This window comes from Macaca thibetana, chromosome 9, assembly GCF_024542745.1.
Source record: "Macaca thibetana thibetana isolate TM-01 chromosome 9, ASM2454274v1, whole genome shotgun sequence".
Classification (NCBI taxonomy): Eukaryota; Metazoa; Chordata; class Mammalia; order Primates; family Cercopithecidae; genus Macaca; species Macaca thibetana.
In genome coordinates, this window is record NC_065586.1 from 396,394 (window position 1) to 420,283 (window position 23,890).

The 23,890-nt window shown below is 41.2% G+C and overlaps 1 protein-coding gene across 2 annotated transcripts in view; it reads right to left on the bottom strand.

Moving 5' to 3' along the window:
• The window catches only part of DIP2C (disco interacting protein 2 homolog C), an 840,898-nt gene that overhangs the window by 138,410 nt on the left and 678,598 nt on the right, over positions 1-23,890 (bottom strand). The window contains exons 1-2 of one of the 2 annotated variants that reach the window (XM_050805454.1): positions 20,205-20,812; positions 15,756-15,881 (exon numbers count right to left, since the gene is read on the bottom strand). In XM_050805454.1, coding sequence (XP_050661411.1) covers positions 15,756-15,828 — 73 coding nt within the window. In that variant the 5' untranslated portion in view covers positions 15,829-15,881; positions 20,205-20,812. Of the gene's footprint in view, positions 1-15,755; positions 15,882-20,204; positions 20,813-23,890 lie in introns of those variants that run through there. The other variant, XM_050805453.1, reaches the window with a different exon arrangement.

Here is a 23,890-nt window from a genome sequence, read left to right on the forward strand (position 1 = left end):
GTGTATTTGTTAAACTTCAATGTAAGAATGACACTCAGAATCCTACCTACAGGTGAGTAATGGGAGACGCCGGCTCAGGTGAGCAGCTCCACAGCATTGGGTGAGAGGAGGAGTCACAGCAAATAATCTTAAGACACGGGTTTGCTTTTTAAAAGACAATAATAGCAAACGATATTGACACTTATTACCACTGTCACATGACTTATGCTGTCTGGGAATTTTTTAAAAAAGTTTAGTTGTTAGAAAAGCAACAATATTAGGAGCCTGAAAATTCTCTATCACTTTTTTTTTTCTTTTCGAGACAGAGTCTTGCTCTGTTGCCCAGGGTGGAGTGCAGTGGCACGATCTCAGCTCACGGTAACCTCTCCCAGGCTCAAACGATTCTCCTGCCTCAGCCTCCCAAGTAGCTGAGATTACAGGCATGTGCCACCATGCCTGGCTCATTTTTGTATTTTTAGCAGAAATGGGGTTTCACCATGTTGTCCAGGCTGGTCTCAATCTCCTGACCTCGTGATCCACCTGCCTCGGCCTCCCAAAGTGCTGGGATTATAGGCGTGAGCCACTGTGCCTGGCCCACCCTGCCTTTTAAGAAAACTTACACAATTTATATAAAAATAAAAGTAAAACTGACACAGCCTTGAGACTTTTGAGAAAGGTACACAACCAGGTGTCCATATGGAGCACAACCATCTCCCCAGAACGTCTTCTCACAACCCTTTCCAATCTTTCATTCCCCACTCCCACCTACCTTTTCCAAGAAACCTGCAGAATAATGTGATATAGACACTCGACAGAAAAGCAGCAAACCAAGCAAGCAGCATATGAAATGGATGATACAGCATGACCAGTGGTGACTAGAATTATACACCATGGGGACAGGAAGTCACGTTGATTTAACATTCAAAAGTGCATTAATGTCGTACACCATATAGAATTACGGAGTAGAACCGCATGTTAACCTTAGGAGACATAGAAAAGTACTGGCAAATTCAAGATAACAAAACTCAGCAAAACAGGAATAGAAGGCAATTTCCTCAACCTGGTAAAGTACATTTGCGAAAAGCCACAGCTAACATTGCATTTAATGGTAAACAATAGAATGCGTTTTCCCTAAGATGGAGAACAAGACAAAGATGTCCCCTCTTGCCACTATTATTCAAGATTATCTGGCAGGTTCTAGCTGGTGAAATAAATTAACAAGTTTAGTAATGAAGACATCCAGATTAGAAAGAAAGGAATAAAAGTGTCTTAATTCATAGATGACATTACCTTGGGATGTAGAAAATGGCAAGAAGTATATCAAAAATGTTTTGCATTACTAAAAAAAAAGTTTGATGAGGTCACAGGACATAAGATAAAGATATACATATAGTAGCAATAAACAACCTGAAAACAAAATTAAGAAAATAGTTCCATTCACAATAGCATCAAAAGCATAAAACACTCAGCTGAACTTCTAACAAAAAGGTACAAAATGTGTACAATGACAACTATAAAATATTACTAGGAGAAATTAAAGATCCAAATAAATGGAAACTAAATAAATGGAGATAGATTCACCATCGAGAATTGGAAAACTCAGTATTATCAGGAGAGCAATTCTTCCCAAACCGTTCCATTAATTCAAGGCACTGCCTAATAAAATCCCAGAAGGCTGTGTGTGAAATGGAAAGCTTACTCTCAATTTTATCTGGAAATACAAAGGACCTACAATAGCCAAAATAATTCTGAAAAAGGAAAAGAAAGTTGGAGGACTTCACTATCTGATTTCAAAACTTTACATAAAGTCACAGTAATTAAGGCAGTGGTATTAGCACAAAAATAGACGTATACATCAAAGGAACAGAATTAAACCCAGAAATAAAGCCTTATATTTATGGTTAATTTATTTTTGACAAAGGTCTCAAGACAATTCAGTAAGAGGTAGTTTGTTTTTTCAACAAATGTTGCTGTGGCAACTGGGTACCCACACACCAAAAAGAAAAAGTGTGGGGGCAAAAATCCCCCAAACCAAACCAAAACAACAAAAATCCCACTTAGATCCCTACTGCACACACAAAAATTAACTCCAAATGGATCACAGACCTAAATGAAAGAACAGTAAGGCCATGAGACTTCTAAAACTTCCAAAAACACAATCCATAAAAATTAGTAAAATGGACTTCATTAAAATAGAAAACTATTAAGTTTTAAAAGATGATTATCTCCCTACAGCTAATGTAACAAATTACCTTGATCTTAGTGGCTTATAATAAGACATGAATCTATTATCCTACTGATGGAGAAGTCAGAAGTCAGAAGTGTAAAATCTAAGTGTCAGCAGAGCTACGTTCCTTCTGGAGGCTTCAAAGGAGAATCCACTTCCTTGCCTTTCCCAACTTCTAGAGGCCACCTGTGTCCCTGACTCATGGCCCCTCTTCATCTTTAAATTGCATCACTCCAGTCTCCAGTTCTTTTCTCTTGTAAGGACCTTCTTGATTACAGCGGGTCTACACACTCAACCCAGGATAATGGTCCCATCTCAAGATCTTAAATTAATCAAATTAATCAGCTGCAAAATCCCTTTTTCCACTTAAGGCAACAGGTTCATAAGTTCTGGGGAATAGGACCTGGGTATCTTGGGGGAAGGGCATTATTCTGTCTGCTACATAATAGTTTGTTCTTTCACTGAGAAACTTTACATCTGTAAAAGTCTTATATTCAGATTGTATAAGGCACCTATAACCCATAAGACGACAACCAACCCATTTAAAACATAAGCAAAACATCTGAACATTTTACCAATATATACAAATGGCTATGAATAAGAATTAGCACATTAAAAGATGCTTAGCATCATTCATTGTTGCCAAGTAAACACACAATGATATACCATTTCACATCAATTAGAATGGCAAAAATAAAAATATCAACAATAACGATTGCTGGTGATGTGGAGAAACTGGGATGCGCATATGCTGCTGGTGGAAGTGTGAAATGCTGCAGCTATTTTCCAAACAAGTTGGCAGTTTTTAAAAAGCTAAACCTAAACTTACAATAAGAGTCAATCATGCTACTTGGCATCCACTTAAGATAAAGGAAATTATATGTATACACAAAGATATGTACATAAATGTTGACAGCAGCTGAATACTGGAAACAATGAATAACCAACTGGTAAATGAATAAACAAAATGTGTCATAGCCATAAAATAGAATATAAATAAAGAAGAAATAAACTACTGGTGCATGGTACAGCAAGGACTTCAAAACAGGTAAAGGAGGTATACAGAAGTGTGTACATTTTATGATTTTAGATCATAAAATTATAAGATCATAAAAAACCAAAAATCATAAAATCATAGAGTAAAATATTCTATGATTTTATATTCTAGAAAATTTAGAGAGCACTGTTATGATTTCTAGGGTTCTTTCTCATAGAGCTAACCTTTCATCTGATATCCTTTGCAATCAGCCAAGTACATTCTTTAGCACATTTATAGTGTAGTTCTGCTGATAACACATTCTCTCAGCTTTCGTGTTTGGGAATGTGTTGTTCACCCCTGTTTATAAAGGAGATTTTCCCTGGATATGAGTTGACAGGTCTTTCTCCTGCTTTTAGTGCTTTAAAAAATGTCTTTCCGGGGCCGGGCGCGGTGGCTCAAGCCTGTAATCCCAGCACTTTGGGAGGCCGAGACGGGCGGATCACGAGGTCAGGAGTTCGAGACCATCCTGGCTAACACGGTGAAACCCCGTCTCTACTAAAAAATACAAAAAAAAAACTAGCCGGGCGAGGTGGCGGGCGCCTGTAGTCCCAGCTACTCGGGAGACTGAGGCAGGAGAATGGCGTAAAAACCCGGGAGGCAGAGCTTGCAGCGAGCTGAGATCCGGTCACTGCACTCCAGCCTGGGCAACACAGCGAGACTCCGTGTCAAAAAAAAAAAAAAAAAAGTCTTTCCATGGTCTTCTGGTCTCCACTGTATCTTCACAGAAGTCACGCATTGTTCAAATGCTTCTCTGGTGTGTCACGTGTCTTTTTCTTCTGAGTCCTTTCGGGATCTCCTCTTCATCTTGGGATTTCAGTACTTTGGCTATCATGAACGTGGATGTGATTCATGTTATACTTGTTCTGCTTGGAGTTCACTGAACTTCTCGGGGCCGGACACAGGTGTTTGACATCAATCTGAGAAAATTTTGACTCGTTTTTTCAAAAGCTCCTTTTCCTTCTTGTATTACAAGTATATTAACATATCACAGGAGCTTCAGGTTCTGTTGGCTTTTAATTTTGGTTTCTCTGGGATTCACTTTGGTTAATTCCTTTTCATCTCTCTTCGAGCCCACAGACTTCATCTTCCTTCTCCAACCTGTTAAGCCCATCAGCGAAATTTCATCTCAGTGTCATATTTCCAGCTTTATAGTGATGTCTCATGTATACCCTACATATGCACAGCATCTCCTGTCATCGATATTGCCTACCAGACTGGTACATTTGTCACAACTGATACTTCTACAGCAAAACATCATTACCACTCAACTCCATCATTCACATCAGGGTTCATTCTTGGTGTTGTACAATATATAGGTCTGGACAAATGCATAACATGTATCCACCATTACAGTATCGCACAGAGATCACATGATACTAAAAATTCTCCTGCTCTGCCTATTCATCCCTGCCTCCCCCTGGCCCCTGGCAACCACTGATCGTCTTACCATCTCCATAGTCTTGCCTTTTCCAGGATGTCGTAAAGCTGGAATCATACAACCACCTTTTCAGATTGCTTCTTTCACTTAGCAATATGCCCTTCAAGCTTCCTCCGTGTCTTTTTATGGATAGCTCATTTATTTTCAGCCTCAAATAATATCCCATTGTCTGGATGTACCACAGCTCACTTACACATTCACCTACTGACGGGCATTTTGGTTGCTTCCAAGTTTTGGCAATTATGAATAAGGCTGCTCTAAATATCTACGTGCAGGCTTTGTGTGTAGACATAAGTTTTCAACTCTTTTGAGCAAATGCCAAGGAGTGTAATTGCTTTATCATATGGTAAGAGTATATTTAGTTTTGTAAGAAACCACCAATCTGTCTTCCTAAAGGCTGTTCTATTTTGCATTAAGACCCGCAATGAATGAGAGAGAATTCCCACAGCTCCACATCTTCACAGGCTTTGGTGTTGATAGTGTTTTGGATTCTGGTGTAGTGATATCTTACTGTTGCTTTAATCTGCATTTCTCTAGGACACATGATGTAAACCATCATTTTATAAGTCGATTTGCCATCTTTATATCTTTTTAGATGAGGCATCTGTTTAGTCTTTGACCCATGTTTTAATCATTTTTTAAAGACAGCGTCTCACAATGTTGCCTAGTCGGGAGTGCAATTCATAGGCGCAATCCCACTACTGATCAGCCTAGGAATTCTGAATTGCTCCATTTCTAACTTAAGCTGGTACCCCTCCCAGGAGGTAACTGGGTTGACACTGAACTTAGTGTGGACACCTGAGAGGCATAACTCAACAATCAGAGCTCCTGAACTCAAGTGATACTCCCGCCTCAGCCTCCCGAGTAGCTGAGCCTGCAGACACATGCCATCACACTTGGCTGGCCCCTATATTTTAATCAGGTTGTTGTTATTGTTGACTTTTAAGAGCTCCTTGTATTTTTTTTTTTTTTTTTTTTTTTTTTTTTTGAGACGGAGTCTCGCTCTGTGCCCCAGGCTAGAATGCAGTGGCCAGATCTCAGCTAACTGCAAGCTCCGCCTCCCGGGTTTATGCCATTCTCCTGCCTCAGCCTCCAGAGTAGCTGGGACTACAGGTGCCCGCCACCTCGCCCAGCTAGTTTTTTTTTTTTTTTTTTTTTTTTGTATTTTTAGTAGAGATGGGGTTTTACCGTATTAGCCAGGATGGTCTCAATCTCCTGACCTCGTGATCCACCCATCTCGGCCTCCCAATCCTTGTATATTTCAAATAAAAGTTATCATTTATGTCTTTTGCAAACATCCTCTCCCTGTGTGTGGCTGGTATTTTAATTACTTTAAGAGTCTCTGACATAGCAGAAAATGTTAATTTTATTAGAGTCCAGCTTATCAATTATTTCACACATTGCACCTTTGGTGTCATATCTAAAAAGTTATTACCAAACCCAAGTCACTTAGATTTTACCTTATCTTCTATGAATTCTACAGTTTTGCACTTTACGTTTAGATCTGTCATCTATTTTGGCAGGCAGGAATACTTCACCACTATACTAATTGAGGACAGCGGTTGTGTGATCTGTTTTAATCTTTTTGAAAGATGTAAGGTCTGTGTGTAGGCTTATGTTTTTCTTTGCATGTGGATGTCCAGTTGTTCCAGTACCATTTGTTAAAAATACTGTATTTGCTCCACTATATTGCCTTTGTTCCTCTGTCAAAGTTTAGTTGACTATATTGTTACTGGGCTCTCTATTCTGTCCCACTGATCCTTTTGTTTGTTCTTTCACCAATACCACAGTCTTGATTACTGCCGATTTATACTAAGTCTTGAAGTTGGGTATTGCCAGTCTTCAACTTTGTTCTTCTGATACTGAAGTGGCTGTTCTGGGCCTTTGTCTCTCCAAATAAACTTTTGAATCAGTTTGATGATATTAAAAACAAAAAAAAACAAAAAACAACTTGTTGGGATTTTGGTTGGGATTGCATTGTAAGGAAAACATCTTGACAATATTCAGTGTACCTATCCATGAACATGAACTACCTGTCCATTTAGTTTTCCTGTGAATGAGTTTTATAGTTTTCCTCAAAGTCTTGAACATATTTTGTTAGATTTTATGCCTAAGTATTTCATTTTGGGAAGTGCTACTGGAAATGGTTTTTATTGTTATTTTTAGTAGAGATGGGGTTTTGCCATGTTGGCCAGGCTAGTCTCAAACTCGTGACCTCAAGTGATCCACCTGCCTTGGCCTCCCCAAAGTGCTGGAATTACGAACATGAGCCAGTTTTTAATTTCAAATTCTACTTGTTCTTTGCTGGTAAACAGGACATTCAGTGAACTTTTGTATATTAAACTCAATTCTTTTGGATCTTCTACATAGGCAAACATGCCATTTATGAACTAAGTTTATCTTCCCAATGAACATATATTTTTCTTGTCATAATTGCATTAGCTAGGACTTCTAGTACAATGTTGTGAAGTGGTGGTAAGAGCAGACATCCTTGTTTTTCCTGATCCCCTTTCTGGATCTTAGTGGGAAAGATTCTAGTTTCTCACAATTGGGTATGATGTTAACAAGTTTTTTTTTTGTCCATATTCTTTATCAGGTTGAGGAAGGTCACCTCTGTTCCTAGTGTGCTGGGAGCTTTTATTATGAGTGTTAGATTTTGTCAAATGTTTTCTTTTTCTTAGCCTGTTAATGTGATGAATTATGTTAATTGGTTTTTTAATGTTAAACCAGCTTTGGATATGTGAAAGTCCATGTGGTTTTGGTGCACAATTTTTTACATTTAGATTTAATTTGCTAATATTTTATTGAAGATTATTGCATCTATGTTCATGAGAGATGTTCTGTAGTTTTCTTGTAATATTTTGTTATTAAAATGGTATTTGATATTAAAATGATGCTGGCTCTATAGAATGAGTTAAGAAGTATTCCTCAGCTTCTACGTTCTGAAAGAGATTGTAGATAATTGGTATTATTTCTTCTTAGATATTTGGTAGAATTCACCAGTGAACCCATCTGGGTCTGGCACTTCCTGTTTTGAAAGGTTATTAACTACTGATTCAATTTAACAGATATAGGCCTATACAGATCGTTTCTTCATGTTCAAATTTTGGCAGATTCCATCTTTAAAGAAATTGGTTCATTTCATCCACGTTATCAAATTTGTGGCCATAGAGTTGTTCATAATATTTATTGTCCTTTTAATGTCCATGGGATCTGTAGTTATGCCCCTTATTTCATTTCTGATATTGGTAATTTATCTGCTGTATTTTTTTTTCTTGTTAGAGGCTTATAGATTTTCTCTCAAAGAACCAGCTTTTGGTTTCATTGATTTCCTCTACTGATTTTCTGTTTTCAATGTATTGATTTCTGCTATTTGTCTCTTGCTTAGAATTTAATTTGATGTTCTTTTTCTAGTTTTCGAAGGTGGAAGCTTAGATTTTTTTTTTTTTTTTTAACATATGCATTTAAATCTATAAATTTCCCTATAAACATTACTCTCATTGCATCTCACAAATTTTAACAAGTTTTCATTTTTATTTACTTCAAAATTTCAAAGAAATCTTCAGATTTCTTCCTTGAACAATGTATTATTTATAAGTGTATTTTTTAATATCCTAATATATTTTCCAGTCATCTATTATTGATTTCTACTTTACTGTGGTTGAGAACATACTTGTTTGATTCCTATTCTTTTAAATTTGTTAAGGTGTGTTTTATGGACCACAACATAGTATTGTCTTGGTGAATGTTCTGTATTCTACTGTTGGAGGAAATAGTCTACAAACGTCAGTTATATACAGTTGACTGAGGATGTTGATTTCAATTTTGTCTTTACTGATTTTCTGGCTACTGAATTGGTCCATTTCTGATAAACGAGTGTGAAAATCTCCAACTATAATAGTGGGTTAATTATTTCTCCTTGAAGTTTATCAGTTTTTGCTTTGGCATTCTGATGCTTTGTTAGCAAAAATACATTTAAGGATTGTTACATCTTCTTGGAGAATTAACCACTTTATTATGTAATAGTCATCTCTGGTAACTTTCCCTGATGTAAAAAGCCCACTCTGTCTGAAATTAGTATCACCACTTCCATTTTTCAAAATTAGTGTTGGCCAGGTACAGTGGCTCATGCCTGTAATCCCAGCACTTTAGGAGGCCGAGGCAGGATGATCACCTGAGGTCAGGAGTTCAAGACCGGCCTGGCCAACATGGTGAAACCCCATCTGTACAAAAATAGAAAAAAATAAATTACCTGGGCATGATGACATATGCCTGTAATCCCAGCTACTCGGGAGGCTGAGGCAGGAGAATCGCTTGAACCTGGGAGGTGGAGTTGGAGGTTGCAGTGAGATGAGATCAGGCCATTACGCACAAAAAAAAATTAGTGTTAACATTTCTATCTTTTTCCATCCCTTTACTGTTGATTGATCCATATATATGTCTTTATATCTAAAGTGGATTTCTTATAGACAATATATAGTTGGATACATTTGGACTGACATTGAAAGTAATGATACACAGTTGAATTAACATCTACCATATCGTTACTATTTTCTATTTGTTGCCCTTGTTCTTTGTTTTTGTCTTTCACTTTTTTTCCTTGTGGTCTTAATTGAGCATTTTCTATGATTTATTTTCTTTCCTTTCTTAGCATATCGGTTACTTTTTTTTTTTTTTTAAGTGGCTGCCTTGGAATTTGCAATATAAATTTACAAGTAACCCAAGTCCACTTTCAATGACACTACACTGGTTTCTTGATATGCAAGCACACTATAATAACAAAATAATCCTAATTCCTAATTGCTTTCTCCCATCCCTTGTGTATCACTGCTGTCATTCATTTCACTTATATTTAAGTGTGTGTATATGACATATACATAAGCATATAATCAAATATACTGTCGCTATTATGAATGAACTGTTATGTTAGATCTATTAATAAAAATAAAAGTTTTTCTTCTACCTTCACTGTTTCTTCTTTGATGCTTTTTGTTTTTCTATTTTTTTTTTAAACAGACAAGGTCTTGCTCTGTTGCCCAGGCTGGAGTGGAGCAGCATCATTATAGCTCACTGCAGCCTTGAACGGGATCCTGGACTCAAGTGACCCGTCTCAGCCTCTCAAAGTAGCTGGCACTATAGGTGTCGGCCACCACGTTTGGCTTTTTTTTTTTTTTTTTTAAATGAGACAGAGTCGCACTACATTGCCCAGGCTGGTCTCAACTAAGCGGCCTCCAGCAGTTCTCCCATCTTTGCCTCCCAGAGTGTTAGGATGACAGGTGTGAGCCCTGTAAACAGACTGTGCTCTTCCTTTCTTTATGCACAGCTGAGTTACTGACCTCTACTATTTTCTCTAAAGAACTTTGAACATTTTTTGCAAGGCAGGTCTACTGGCAACAAATTTTGCAATTTTTGTCTGAGAAGGTCTTTACTTTTCCTTCACTTTTAAAAGATAATTTCACAGAGTATAGACTTCTAGGTTAATGGAATTTTTTTCCTCTCAATAGTTTAAATATTTCACTCCACTTCTTGCTTTCATGGTTTTTGAGGGGAAGTTGAATATAATTCTTATCTTTGATCCTCCATAGGGAAGGAGAGTTACTCTGGTTTCTTTGTTTTTTAATCTTTGATTCACCATAGTTTGAAGATTTTATGCCCAAGTATAGTTTATTTTTGTTTTGTTTTTGTCATTGTTGTTTTCACATTTATCCTTCTTGGTGTTTCTTGAGCTTCCTGGATCTATGGTTTGGTGTCTGGCATTAATCTGAGGAAATTCAGCTATTACTGTTACAAATATTTCTTCTGTTCCTCTTTCTTCCCCCTTGTATTACCGTTATGCATATTTTATGCCTCTGTGGAAGTCCCATAGTGCTTGGATACTCTGTTCTTTTTTGCTTTTCAGTTCTGGAGGTTGGAGTTGGGTATTTCCCTTCCCCCCAGGTCAGAAGGCTCTGATAAAATCCCACCAGGTTAGTCTCTAGTTAACTAGCTTCTCTGGAAGGTAGACCTAGTGAAGAGTGCACCTGCATATTGAAAAATGATTCCTATTCTCTTTCCCCTGTAGTAAGTATGAGGGGATTTTTCTCTGATGTTTACTTCGAAGAACCTGGTTGAGCTTCTGATGATACAACTCACAAAAGCATGAGACCCATATGCACAGGCCTCCTGGAGGTTTTAACTCTCAGACGTGGCCACACCTCACTGCAGCAATTTGTCAATTCCAGTTCAGGCTTTCCAATCCCAGCGTGGGTTCCTTGGAGCATTGTGCTCCAGTGTATGGTGATTCTCTGCTTTACCTGTCCAGCCAATCTGGGGACAGTGGCTTGCCTGTGACCTCACGTCTCTTGCAGGTTTAAGAAGAGCTGCTGATTTTTCAGTTTGCTCAGCTTTTTACCTGTGAGGAGGGAGTGACAATTCTCAAGATTATCGTGTACGGAACCTGAAATTCCCCAACTCCATTATAGTAAAAAGTGTCTTCCCTTCCTCTGGCTCAAGAATTAAAATATTTTCATTCTTTGACACGTTGTAATTTGATTCCCTAAATATTTATAATTGTAGATTTAAAAACTCAGTCTTCTGCTGTATCAGACATCTAGACAGGCACTTTCCAACAGAATTATGAGAGTCCTGTTATAGAACTTGAAACCTTCCTTGTAGCCTCATATAAATATATAAACTAGTATATTTTTAACTCAAAATGCTCATACTATACTTTCAATAAGAAATACAAATAGGCCGGATGCGGTGGCTCAAGTCTGTAATCCCAGCACTTTGGGAGGCCGAGGCGGGTGGATCACGAGATCAGGAGATCGAGACCATCCTGGCTAACACGGTGAAACCCCGTCTCTACTAAAAATACAAAAAGTTAGCCAGGCGTTGTGGCGGGTGCATGTAATCCCAGCTACTTGGGAAGCTGAGGCAGGAGAATGACATGAACGCGGGAGGCGGAGCTTGCAGTGAGCCAAGATCACGCCACTGCACTCCAGCCTGGGCGACAGAGCAAGACTCCATCTCAAAAAAAAAAAAAAAAAAAAAATACAATATTTTCTATTTTTTATATTAACTGGCATGTCTTTCACGCAGCAAATCCACTTCAGACCGGGCACACTTCATGTGCTCAGCCGCCGCATGTGGTGAGTGACAGAGACCACCTGCATGTGTGTGCACTATTTTACTGCCTTTTTTTTGACCACAGATTCTACCTCCTGTTTCTCTGTGTATGCAGTGATTATTTGCTGAATATTACACATTGTGGGTAACATGTTGAGCACACTCAGGATCCCTAACCTTCCTCTGAAGCTTTCCAGCTCTTGTTTTAGCAGGTAGCACAGGCACTGCTGGGTCATCGTGACATGGGCAGGCTTGGATTGATTCGCTGCTGGTGTGGATCTGTGGAGAGCTCCAATCCTGCACCACTCCGATCTCCCCCTCTTCCTGGCTTCCTGGACGTGGTAGGGTGGCCATGCTCCGCCCACACCTGAGATCTCTCCAATCTCCCTCTCCCGGACGTGGCAGGGTGATATGCTCCGCCCATACCTGAGCTCTCTCCGATCTCCACCTCCTGGACGTGGTAGGGTGATATGCTCCGCTCACACCTGAGCTCTGTCATCTCCGCCTTCTGGACGTGGTAGGATGATATGCTCCGCCTACACCTGAGCCCTCTCCAAGCTCCACCTCCTGGACGTGGTAGGGTGGCCATGCTCTGCCCACACCTGAGCTCTCTCCAATCTCCCTCTCCCGGAGGTGGCAGGGTGCTATGGTCCACCCATATCTGAGCTCTCGCCGATCTCCACCTCCTGGACGTGGTAGGGTGATATGCTCCGCCCACACCTGAGCTCTCGGTGCCACGGTCTGCAGGTGTACTCCAGAGGGCAAGTGTACTGTGGGTGCGTCTCATTCATTCTCCTGCCCTTGCCCTCAGGTTCTGGCTGGCACAGCTGTGGTCACAGACTAAAAACAGCCACCTCATTCGTTTTGTGCAGCTTTACAGTTGTTTATGGCAGATGTGTGATTTCGGTCCCTGTTCCCTCATCATGGCTAGAACAAGTTTTGGCAAATTATTCTTATATCTTTACATTTGAAAACTAAAGGAAAGTTTCACCCATAGAATATTAGTGTTGCCACAATCCTAATGAGTGTTTCTCCAGAAACTATGATCCAGGTCAGCAGCCAGTCATTTCATAGAAGATAAACTTCAAGAACATTCTCTGAAGGGCAATGAAACTGAGTAAGATCTAACCACTGTTACCAGCAACCAAGAAAACTAGGTAAGAAAATGCAGCTAAGATTTGGACCCAGTAACTACGGTAATAAACATGCAAACTATCGCTAAGCACAAAATAGGCTGGGAGTAAAAAAATTTTATGATATTGACATTTATGATTTTACAAAACTGCCCCATGTGATATCAAGAGGACTCCTGATGAAAATTTACAAAGGATGCTTTATGGTTTATATAAAAATGTTAGTCAAATAAATCCAAATATTTCACAAAAATAACATTTCAAATAATATTCTTTTATATTTTGCAGACATCTGTACAGTGAGGTTATTCATCATGCATGACCCAGTAACATTTCTCAGCGGTTGGATTCAATACGAGAAATAAGCAAATAACCGCAATGCTTCTTCCATTTCAAAGTCATTTCTCTTATAAAAAGTGGTCAAGAAAAATGCCTGTTGCCTTACATACTGGTTAGTGCCAAAAATTTGGTTTAAAATATTTCAAGTGGGTTATCCTTTTACGTCCATGTTGTTAGTTACACAAAGAACACATACAAATGCAATTTTTTTACCATAAGTTTTTGCAAATTATAACCATAAACTAAAGAAACAGGATTAAGCATATTATTTTTTGAGATAGGGTCTAGCTCTGTTGCCCAGGCTGGAGTGCAGTGGCATGATCATGGCTCACTGCAGCCTCAACCTCCCCCAGCCCAGGTGATTCTCCCACCCCAGCCTCCCGAGCAGCTGGGACCACAGGCACACACCACCATGCCTGGCTGATTTCTGTATTTTTGTAGGGATGGGCTTTGGAATGTTGCCCAGGCTAGTCTCAAATGCTGGGACACAAGCAATCTGCCTGCCTTGGCTTCCCAAACTGCTGAGGTTAGAGGCATGAGCCACCATGCCTGGCCTAATCATTTTTAAAGAGTCTCTATTTATTATCGTTATTTTTTTCTAATTGAGATGGGGGTCTTGCTCTGTTGCCCCGGCTGGAGTGCAGTGGTGCCATCTCAGCTGACAGCAACCTCTGCCTCCCGGGCTCAAGTGATTCTCCCACCTCAGCCTCCCAAGTAGCTGGGACTACAGGTGCACACCACCAGGCTCAGCTAATTTTTTGTACTTTTGGTGAAGACAAGATGTACAAAAGGCATTTCTGTACATTTTGCCATGTTGTCCAGGCTGGCCTTGAACCCTTGGGCTCAAGCCATACACCTGCCCTGGACTCCCAAATGACTGGAGTTATAGGCATGAGCTATCGTGCCCAGCCCTTAATTATGTGCTGTGGCTTAATATTAAAATAAAGAAATGGAGGAGCCCAAGGGAGCACGTTGGCAGAAAGGGCTCCCTTGCCAACAACCTTGCTAGCACGGCATTCACTCCCTTGCCTGGCTGGCACTGCGTTCTTTAGATGAAGAACACGTTATGTGTCAATGAAAAACAAAAACAACATAGGAACACCCTGTCTCTACAAACACTTAAAAATTAGCTGGGTGTGGTGGCGAGCACCTGTGGTCCCAGCTGCTTGAGGCTGAAGTGGGAGGACCGCATGAGCCCAGGTGGTCACAGCTGCAGTGAGCCAAGAGCTGCCATCATGATGCTGAATTCCAACCTTGGTGACAGAGCAAGACCTTGTCTCAAAACAAAAAGCAACGAAAACCCAAAATGATGCACTCTAAGTTCTGTCCTATAAATTCCAGTACCTTCATTTGTAAAGGTACGTAAAGGTGAAACTCAGGAGCTGCTTGCAGTAATGTGGACATACGCTTGACCTCAGCTCTGATCTGAAGCACGTCCTTCTGTCTCACTGCTTGCCAAGACTAAGCTAAACTTCAAAAGTAAAAATACTCCCCAAAATGTACATTTTCAACTATTCATATTGTACCTTAAGTTTCTCTTGTATTGGAGGAAAAACACGGTGTCATTTAAAGTGATATGTAGCTTCAACGTGGGATGTAAGGTGATTCAGGTCCTTTGAGAAGACAAGCTTGCAACAACGGCATGAATAATGTTGGAATCAAAATCACAGAAACTAAACACCAAATAGCGTAGGTTCAATCCGTGTCTCTAACAAGTATCTGGATAACTAAACTTTCTGCTTTACTTGGGTGTGAAGATCATGAAATGTAGTTTATAATTATTTGGGCAGAGAAAAGAGAGAATTTGGGTAGTTATGTAAAATTCAAGATTAAAGAAAAGCAGTATTATATAGCAGAAATATAAATTGGCTATTACCTTCAGTAATTTAGATCAGGGGTTGGCAGGTCTGTGCACCAAATCTGGTCCGTTGTTCTTGTAAATAAAGTTTTATTGGTACACAGCCATACGCACTTGCTATCACCCATGGCTGAGGGCAGAGTTGAGTGGTTGTGAGAGACCTTATGGCCTGCAGGAACTAAAATACTAGCTGGCACCTTGCAGGCAAAGTTTATGACCTGATTCGGGTAGCTGCCTAAACTGTCCAATTCGCTTGTTCTAAAACAATCCAACAATATAGCACACTTATCTGAAGATTTGAGAACACGCATGCACCAGCCTAATCAGAAGAAAAGTCCAATTCCACCCAGAGGGTTACGAACTCTTCCCTTTTCCCTACAAGGAATTAAATGAATAAAACTGTGTGAGATTTTACTGGTATGTATCATATGTATGAATCTTGATGAAAAGTTAAAAATGTGTATTTATACAGATACATAATGTTACTTTTCATACACTGTTTTCGGACTTCTGGTTCACAAAATCTGCATTTCTGCACCATGATTTTGAAGGCAAAAACCCGACTACTGGGCTAGTGGTCAATTCTGAGGCACCCAGCATGTTCAGGAGGCAGCGTCGGGGAGCGTGTCCCTTACCTGGAGGGGTGTAGGCGTCCATGGAGGTCTGCACGACCAGGGACCTGCGTTTGGAAGGCATAGGCACCGCCATCTTCTGCTCTTTGTGTTTGGCCAGAGCCGCCTGGACAGCTTCCGTGTGGACGTCTGAAACGGAGAGAGCTCAGTCAGTCAGTGCTCAGCTGAGGTCCCAGAGGCCAAGCTGCACCCTCCTCTCTGTCCCCGCAGTACGGTTCATCCACCTTCTGAAACTCACCAACAGATGGGTGGGTGAGGAAAGAAAATCAGTGTTTACAGTTCCAGTAAAGACATTAAAATTTATTCACAGACTTTTTCATTTTAATACTTTAGAATCCATATCCGCAAGCAAACACTGGGTGTAAACTGCACTGAGATTTTTCTTTTTAGGGTGAATGGACCTTGATCTTTGGAGATTCTTTGTAGGTCACACGTTTGAGCCTCCAAATCCTTTCACTGTACCACTGAGAGGCGTGTGCACGCCTCGCACCCCAACTCACACAGCCACGGTCGCAGCTCAGCTCAACACCAGCCATGGGCCAGGACTGTGTTGGCTATGGATATGGTTTGGCTGTGTCCCCACCCAAATCTCAACTTGAATTCTACATCCCAGAATCCCCATGTGTTGTGGGAGGGACTTAGGGAGAGGTAACTGAATCATGGGGCCCGTCTTTCCTGTGCTATTCTCGTGATAGTGAATAAGTCTCATGAGATCTGATGGCTTATCAGGGTTTCCGCTTTTGCTTCTACCTCGTTTTCTCTTGCTGCTGACATGTAAGAAGTGCCTTTCGCCTCCCACCATGATTCTGAGGCCTCCCCAGCCATGCGGAACTGCAAGGCCAACTAAATCTTTTTCTTCCCAGTTTCGGGTATGTCTTTATCAGCAGCATGGAAATGGACTAAAACAACCATTAACACATTTTGTGGCTATTAACCCATTACATTAATTCCACACATTCACTGAATGCCTTCTCTGTAAGTCCCTATGGGCTGGGGTCGCAGTGGTGATAAGGCAGACAGTCTCATGGCATCTCACGCAGGCCACTTGTTAAGGGATGAGACAAGTGATAGATGGGGTAGAGAATTAAAGCAGAGACAGATGCAGCAGCAACTCCAAACTGTGAAGCCAGGGAAGAACCCTCTTAACACAGAATCAGAACAACAGGAATGAAACATACCGGCTGTCAAGACGAGAATCTTCGAGACACAGGCAAAAATCCCGCTCAAAGGCCCTAAACTGTCAGTGAGAACGGTGTTAGCAGAATAAAACCACCACCACCAAAAATGGCCAGCGTGAGTGAAGACGGGTTGGGGCAGTTTTCTCTGAAGCTGCGAGAATGATCCCACTGAAAGGGAATCGGACGTGGCTTTCTGGCTTAAACCCCCCAAGCTGCCACCTGAGACAGGACCCAGACCCTCAGCATCACGCCCACAAGCAGCTCATCACACTGCTTGGTCTTGGTCAGCCTTTGTGCACACTTCTCTCCCTAACTAGATAAAGAGCCTGGTCATCTGGCCACTATTTCTAATTCCCAGGTCAAAAACCACTATGTGACTGACTTGGCTCATGGCCGAAAACTGAAGGGATCAATGAGGTGACAGTCCACTCACTTGCACAAATCGCTTTTTGTTTTGCATATTCTCCGTTTTAAACTTTTTGGATGTAATTTCAAAGACACAGAAAATCTGCAAGACCAGCGTAGTGAATTCCCACATAACTTACCAGGCTCAACTTAGGCCCAACTGCTCCTATCTTACATCACTGCTTTCCCCCCTCCCCCATGAATTTTCTAAGTCAAATGAAAATAAATTTCAGATACTATGTCCTTCCATACCTAAATGTTTCAATGTATTTCCTAAACACAAGGATATGCTCTCACATTCATTTTCCTCAAGATCGGGAAATTTAACTGTCATATACAAAGTTCACTTTCAAATGGTGTCAACTGTCTCCATAATTTTCTTACTTTGTCTTCCTCTTTTACGATCCAATCCAGGATCATGAATTGATTTGTCATGTGATTTTTACCCGTCCAGCATCCAAGTTTCTCAGCTTTTGTGTTTCTTGAAATTGGAAATGTTAAAGAATACAGGTCAGTTATTTTACAGTTTGTCCTTTATTTTGGTATCTTCCGGACTAGACTCAAGAGTATGCATTTTAGCAGGGACACCGCAGAAGTCTGTCCTGTGTGACAATGTTAACATCGGCAACTCAGTGAAGGTGGTGCTTAAGTGCCTCCAAAGCAAAGATGCTACTTCTCGCGTTGAAATTAAGATTTGGGAGGAGACACCCTGACACTATGTGCATATTCTGTTTTCCATGAATTCTTCACTACTAGTTTTAGCATCCACTGATTTCCTGTCATTCCTTCTAAATCATTAGATCTTCCATATTCACTGAAAAATAATTTTATCTTTCAGCATTCATTTACATATGTCCATATGTACTCACGGAGTCTGGCTTGGTGGGTTATGATTCATAGTTACAATGGTTTGTTCTGTTGCTCAACTGGTCCCAGATTTGACACCAGATTCCCCAGCCCTTAGGCCAGGGCTCCTTCTAGTGAAGAACGGTGTTTGGAAGCTAAGAGTGGGCACCGGGTGCTGCTGGGCATTGCCGGCAAGTAGAACACACACACGCATGTACACGCATGTGCACCCACACCCATCCACAGGCACTTCTATCCCTGTCTACATCTGTCGGGAGCCACCAGCTTATACTTGTACCTCCTGCTGCAACCGAATCCCACGTGATCCATTCCAGGCTTTGGCCTTTTCTTATTTCTACCTCTCTGCCAAGAAAGAAACCTGGCACCTGTAGCACTCAATATATTCACTGATTTATTAAGCTTATTTGCTTAAGCCTGGAGATAAAGAAATGCTTTCAGAATTGCTATCTAATACCACTGTGAAAAATCTATCGACTTCAGTGCTCATTTGTAATTATTTTTTTCATTTTTTTTTTGGAAGGTAGGGAGTACAAAGTATACACAGTGAAATGTTCAGATCTTGAGTACACTTGGCACATTTCGATAAATGGAAATCTATTACCCTAATCAAATCTTTTGCATCAAAGTTCCCACAAGTCCCCTCCCAGTCAATCCCAGCCCTCAAGAGACAGCCACTGTTCATTCTCGAGGAGTGTTCTTGGCGCTCTTCCGTCACCCGAGACTCGCATAGATTCTCCATCGTCACATGGACTCCACGGCGTGGTGTTCACTCTCTGCTCAATTCAAGGCTCCTGGAACTCATCCCCGTTGTCTGTTTTGGTTTCAGTATTTTGTACGTTTTTCCTGCTGGGAACTAGGACAATGTATGAACATATCAGAATTTGCTCATGTTTCTCCAGATGAGAGAGATTTATGTTGTTTCCAGTTCTTGGCTATGACAATTTACTCTGGAGATAATGTGCATTCTTTTACAAGGACACACATTTTCAGCTCTCCTTGGTGAACGTCTACAGCATACCTGCTGGGCCATATGGTAAGTGTACACATTTTAAAGAAACTGCCACAGTTTGCTGAAGTGGCTGTGCCATTTTAAGTCTCCTTCAGTCTGAGATCCAGTCTGTCATATCTTCACCAACACCTGCTACTGTCCTCCCTTCTCCACTCTTGTGAAGGGGAACCTCGTGGGTTTAAGTTGTACTTACCCAATGACTCCCTGGTGAGCACCTCTCATGGGCCACTGGGCATCTGTATACATCTGTTGCGAAGAGTCCATCTTGCATGCTTGCAAAATTCACACCATTTCTGGTTGTTTGTACATTTCCTAAAATGTTCTAAATAAGGCCCTGTGTCTTCTGTACATCAAGCATCTCCCTGCTTCCAAGTCTTTATGCCTCTTAGTTCTCCTGACTCACTTCACAGACGAGGGCCCCAGTGCGCACCATGCGAACCTGAAGCACGGAGAATGGCCATGCTCCCGACACCCCTGACTGTGGGCAGAGCTCCCCGGCTGCCACCACCGAGGAGGGGGGTCAGCTCTTGTTTTTCAGGAGTGGCCTTTATCAAATGGAGAAAGTTCCCTTCTGTTCCTGATGTGATAGGAAATTCGTATAAGGACTATTAAATTTCAACAGATGTTTTCCAGTGTCTACCGAGAGGATAAAATAAATGGGTTTTCTGCTTTATTTTTTGTTAATGTGGTGAATTACATTGATTTTTGAATGATGAGCCAAATGTGCAATGCAAAACTACAGATCATGAGAACAAACTCTAAGTGTTCATGGTATTCTTATCCCTTTTACATATTTCTGGGTTTGATTTAGTAAGAATTTGTTCAAAGCTTTGGCATCTGTATGTCAACAAGAGTGAAAGGCGTGAGATTTTGCCTCGCATGCAAACTAACAAAGGGAGCCAGCACCAGCCCAATGCACTGACAGAGCCGGGACATTTCCGGGCCAGAAACAAAGGGCTTGTCACACACAGTGGGGCAGCAGGACCCACTCACCCCTGTCGATATTCAGGATCACACAGTGGGGCAGCAGGACCCACTCGCCCCCGTCAATACTCAGCAACGTCCTGTATCCCTGTACAAAGACAAGATGTTATTTAGGCAAAACAAAATTAACATCATGTAAAGAACTGCTTACATTTTTCTCTTCTGAGAAAATTTGTTTTTAGCAACCATGGCTCTCAAGGCACTCACTTGCACATTATACATAATACTGCTTGTGGCCAAAGTCATGGTACCTTCCTATTCTTAAATAATTTACCAAGAGTTCTGAAAGGTGAGTATTTTAAAGAGAAAAGAGGTATGTGGCTTACCCCAGGCTAAGGAGTGAGTTAGCCGGACTATTCTTGTGAAATATGTGCTTTTTCTAATTAGAAAATCTGAGAACAAGGTATCAGTGTGAGTCTGTTATCTCCATGAAGGAGTGAAATGGATGCTGGGAAATTGAAGGAGCTTCAGAACGGGAATCTCACAACCTCAAATGGGGAGACCGGCAATTGGGAAAGCAGTCGCTCTGATTCATGGAGTTTTCGGAGATTCACGTCCACTCCGTGCTGCATTTGAGCGACTTTTCTTCTTGTGATGTGGACCCGACAGAAGAGAGGTCCCACGTAGACATTCGGCATTTGTGAGGGTCTGGCACCGTGACTCACTTCTACAGATTTAACATGTTTATGTATAAATTACAATGGCTCAACTGTATAAAAACTGATAGCAGTTATGGATCAATTCCCTCATTTCTCACTTGGGCCACACTTCCTGTTTCTGCAAGAACATATCGCTTGGCTAGAAGACACGATGTTGACATTGAAAGGAAAAAGGACCTTGTATAAAAATGATGCAGAGAATTCTTCTCAAAGGCCACTGGGACACACACTGTGTTGGTGACCAGCTGTCTACCGGCGCGCAGCGAGAGACAGAGCTCCACGCGTGAGCAGCCACAGCTCCCGTGACCCACGCCAAGACCCCCAGGGTGACGACAGGCCAACCAGCAGCCTTAGAAGGTACACTTCCTTCCCAAAATAGCTTCCCGAGAGACAACAAACAGTGATAATTGCAGGCATTTCTATGACTGGTCTGGAACAAAGAAACCATTCACCTCCAACAAGGAACACGTCTTGTTTCAACTGAGGCGAGAAAAGCAGCACAAAAGCCACCAGCAGCCTTGGAACGGGTATGTACACTTCCTTCCGAAATAGCTTCCTCAATAACGGCATCGTCAAACAGTGATAATTGCAGGCATTTCTATGACTGGGCTCCCCAGCCCCTGCCTGTGGGCGGTGACTGGGAAGCAAGAAACCCTCCCAGTCCTGTTCCTTCTACACCACATCCAGAACAGGCGTACACCCGGTGTAGAAAGCTCCCAAGGCCTGAACAGATCATTCAAATCTAATTCAGACTGACCTAATCTCTGCAGTGCAGTCCTACAAACAGACTTTCAAAAAGTTACCAAACCACTACCTCAAACCTCATGCTTTCTCTGCTTCGAAAGAGGACATGCGGCTCGGTTTATACGGCCACCAGAACACACACAGGGTATTATCTTATTGCCCTTCAGTGCCAAGAAGAATCATGTGGTCTCTCACGGTAAAAACAAAACCACAACCACCACAACCCAGCTTTTCAAGTTGCAGGGAGTTTTACAGCCTCTTTCTATGTCGTCTTCCTTTTTGCCCCAAACTGGATATTCTTTTTACTTTCTCCTTATTTCCTGAATATAATTTGATCAATATAATCAAAGTGCTTGTGTTAGAAGCAACTTTACTTAAAAAGAATTGAAAGAACTACATCAAAATATTAAGAGTAGCCATTTCAGGATGACAAGAGAACAATATATTGTTTTTGTTCATTCTTTTCAACATTTGCAAAGTTTTTTGCCTTGAGTGTAGTCACTTTTGCAATCAGAGGTTACAGTGCTTGATGGAATGAGGCCATGAAGCACACACACCACCGAGTTTCTAACACAGAGCAATCTATGGGGAAGGATGGAGACACAGGAAAGGTTCATTTTAAAGCAATGCAGGTGTTTTTTTCATAAAGGCAAAAGACATTTTTAAAAGTGTTTGCACCATACACAAGTCTGCTAAATTTGGTCAAAAAACAGAGAAAACAGTAACAGAAGAACACTTTAGCCCACAAGGAGACCAGCACACCCAGCTCGAGGCCACTCCAGATGAGTGGAGGAGCCCACAGGATCAGGTAACACGAGCAGGAGGGAAACGTGGGGACCACAGAGACGTCAGACTGTGGACTGCACAGCAAGGGACAGCAACACAAACTAGTGGAGTAATTAAAAACTATTGTAAAAAGATGTCTACATTCTATTTTAACCTGAAATCAGTGACACGGTGACACTTCAAAACATCTATAAACAGCACCCCTGAAGATTCCATCAGACTCTACACTGAACAATGTTAAGACGAGTAACAATAACAGGATAGCCAAGTGTCCTCCAAAGCCTTAATTACAAATGCCCTGAATACAGTTTTACTCAGCCACGTCAATGAGACACCAGATGAGAGGTCATGGACTGGAAACCATGAGAAACAGAAATATCCCGGGTAAAGGTACCAGGCAGGATTGCAGAGGAGTCAACAGATATGTGCGGAGACGTCATGAGAGTAACAAGATTCGCTGGTCATGCTGGACACACAGTGTCACAGACTCCAGCAAATGCCTAAAATGCAAATACTTAAAAAGACAGGAGAAAATCATCTGGAAACTCAGCAGTTAGGACAGAAGGCAGTGACTTTTCAGTATTTCTAAATATCTTTGAGGATGAGCACCGAAAGTGGTCAAGGATATTTCCACCTACAGAGAGTCTGGGAAGTAACCAGTATACATGTGCCATGGTGGTTTGCTGCACTCATCCTGTCATCTACATTAGGTATTTCTCCTAATGCTATCCCTCCTCTAGTCCCCCAGTCCCCAACAGGCCCCCGTATGTGATGTTCCCATGTCCATATGTTCAACTCCCATTTATGAATAAGAACATGTGGTGGTTAGTTTTCTGTTCTTGTATTAGTTGGCTGAGAATGATGGCTTCCTGCTTCATCCATGTCCCTGAAAAGGACATGAATTCACCCTTTTTTATGGCTGCATAGTATTCCATGGTGTATATGTGCCATATTTTCTTTATCCAGTCTATCATTGATGGGCATCTGGGTTGGTTCCAAGTCTTTGCTATTGTGAACAGTGCCACAATAAATATACATGTGCATGTGTCTTTATAGTAGCATGATTTATAATCCTTTGGGTATATACCCAGTAATGGGACGGCTGGGTCAAATGGTATTTCTGGTTCTAGATCCTTGAGAAATTGCCACACTGTCTTCCACAATGGTTGAACTAGTTTACAGTCCCACCAATGGTGTTTCTCCACATCCTCTCCAGCATCTGTTGTTTCCTGACTTTTTAGTGATCACCATTCTAACTGGCATGAGATGGTATCTCATTGGGGTTTTAATTTGCATTTCTCTAACAACTAGTGATAAGCTTTTTTTCATATGTTTATTGGCCGCATGTCTTCTTTTGAGAAGTGGCTGTTCATATCCTTCATCAACTTCTTGATGGGGTTGTTTTCTTCTTGTAAATGTGTTTAAGTTCTTTGTAGATTCTGGATATTAGCCCTTTGTCAGACGGATGGATTGCAAAAATTTTTTCCCATTTTGTAGGGTGCCTAT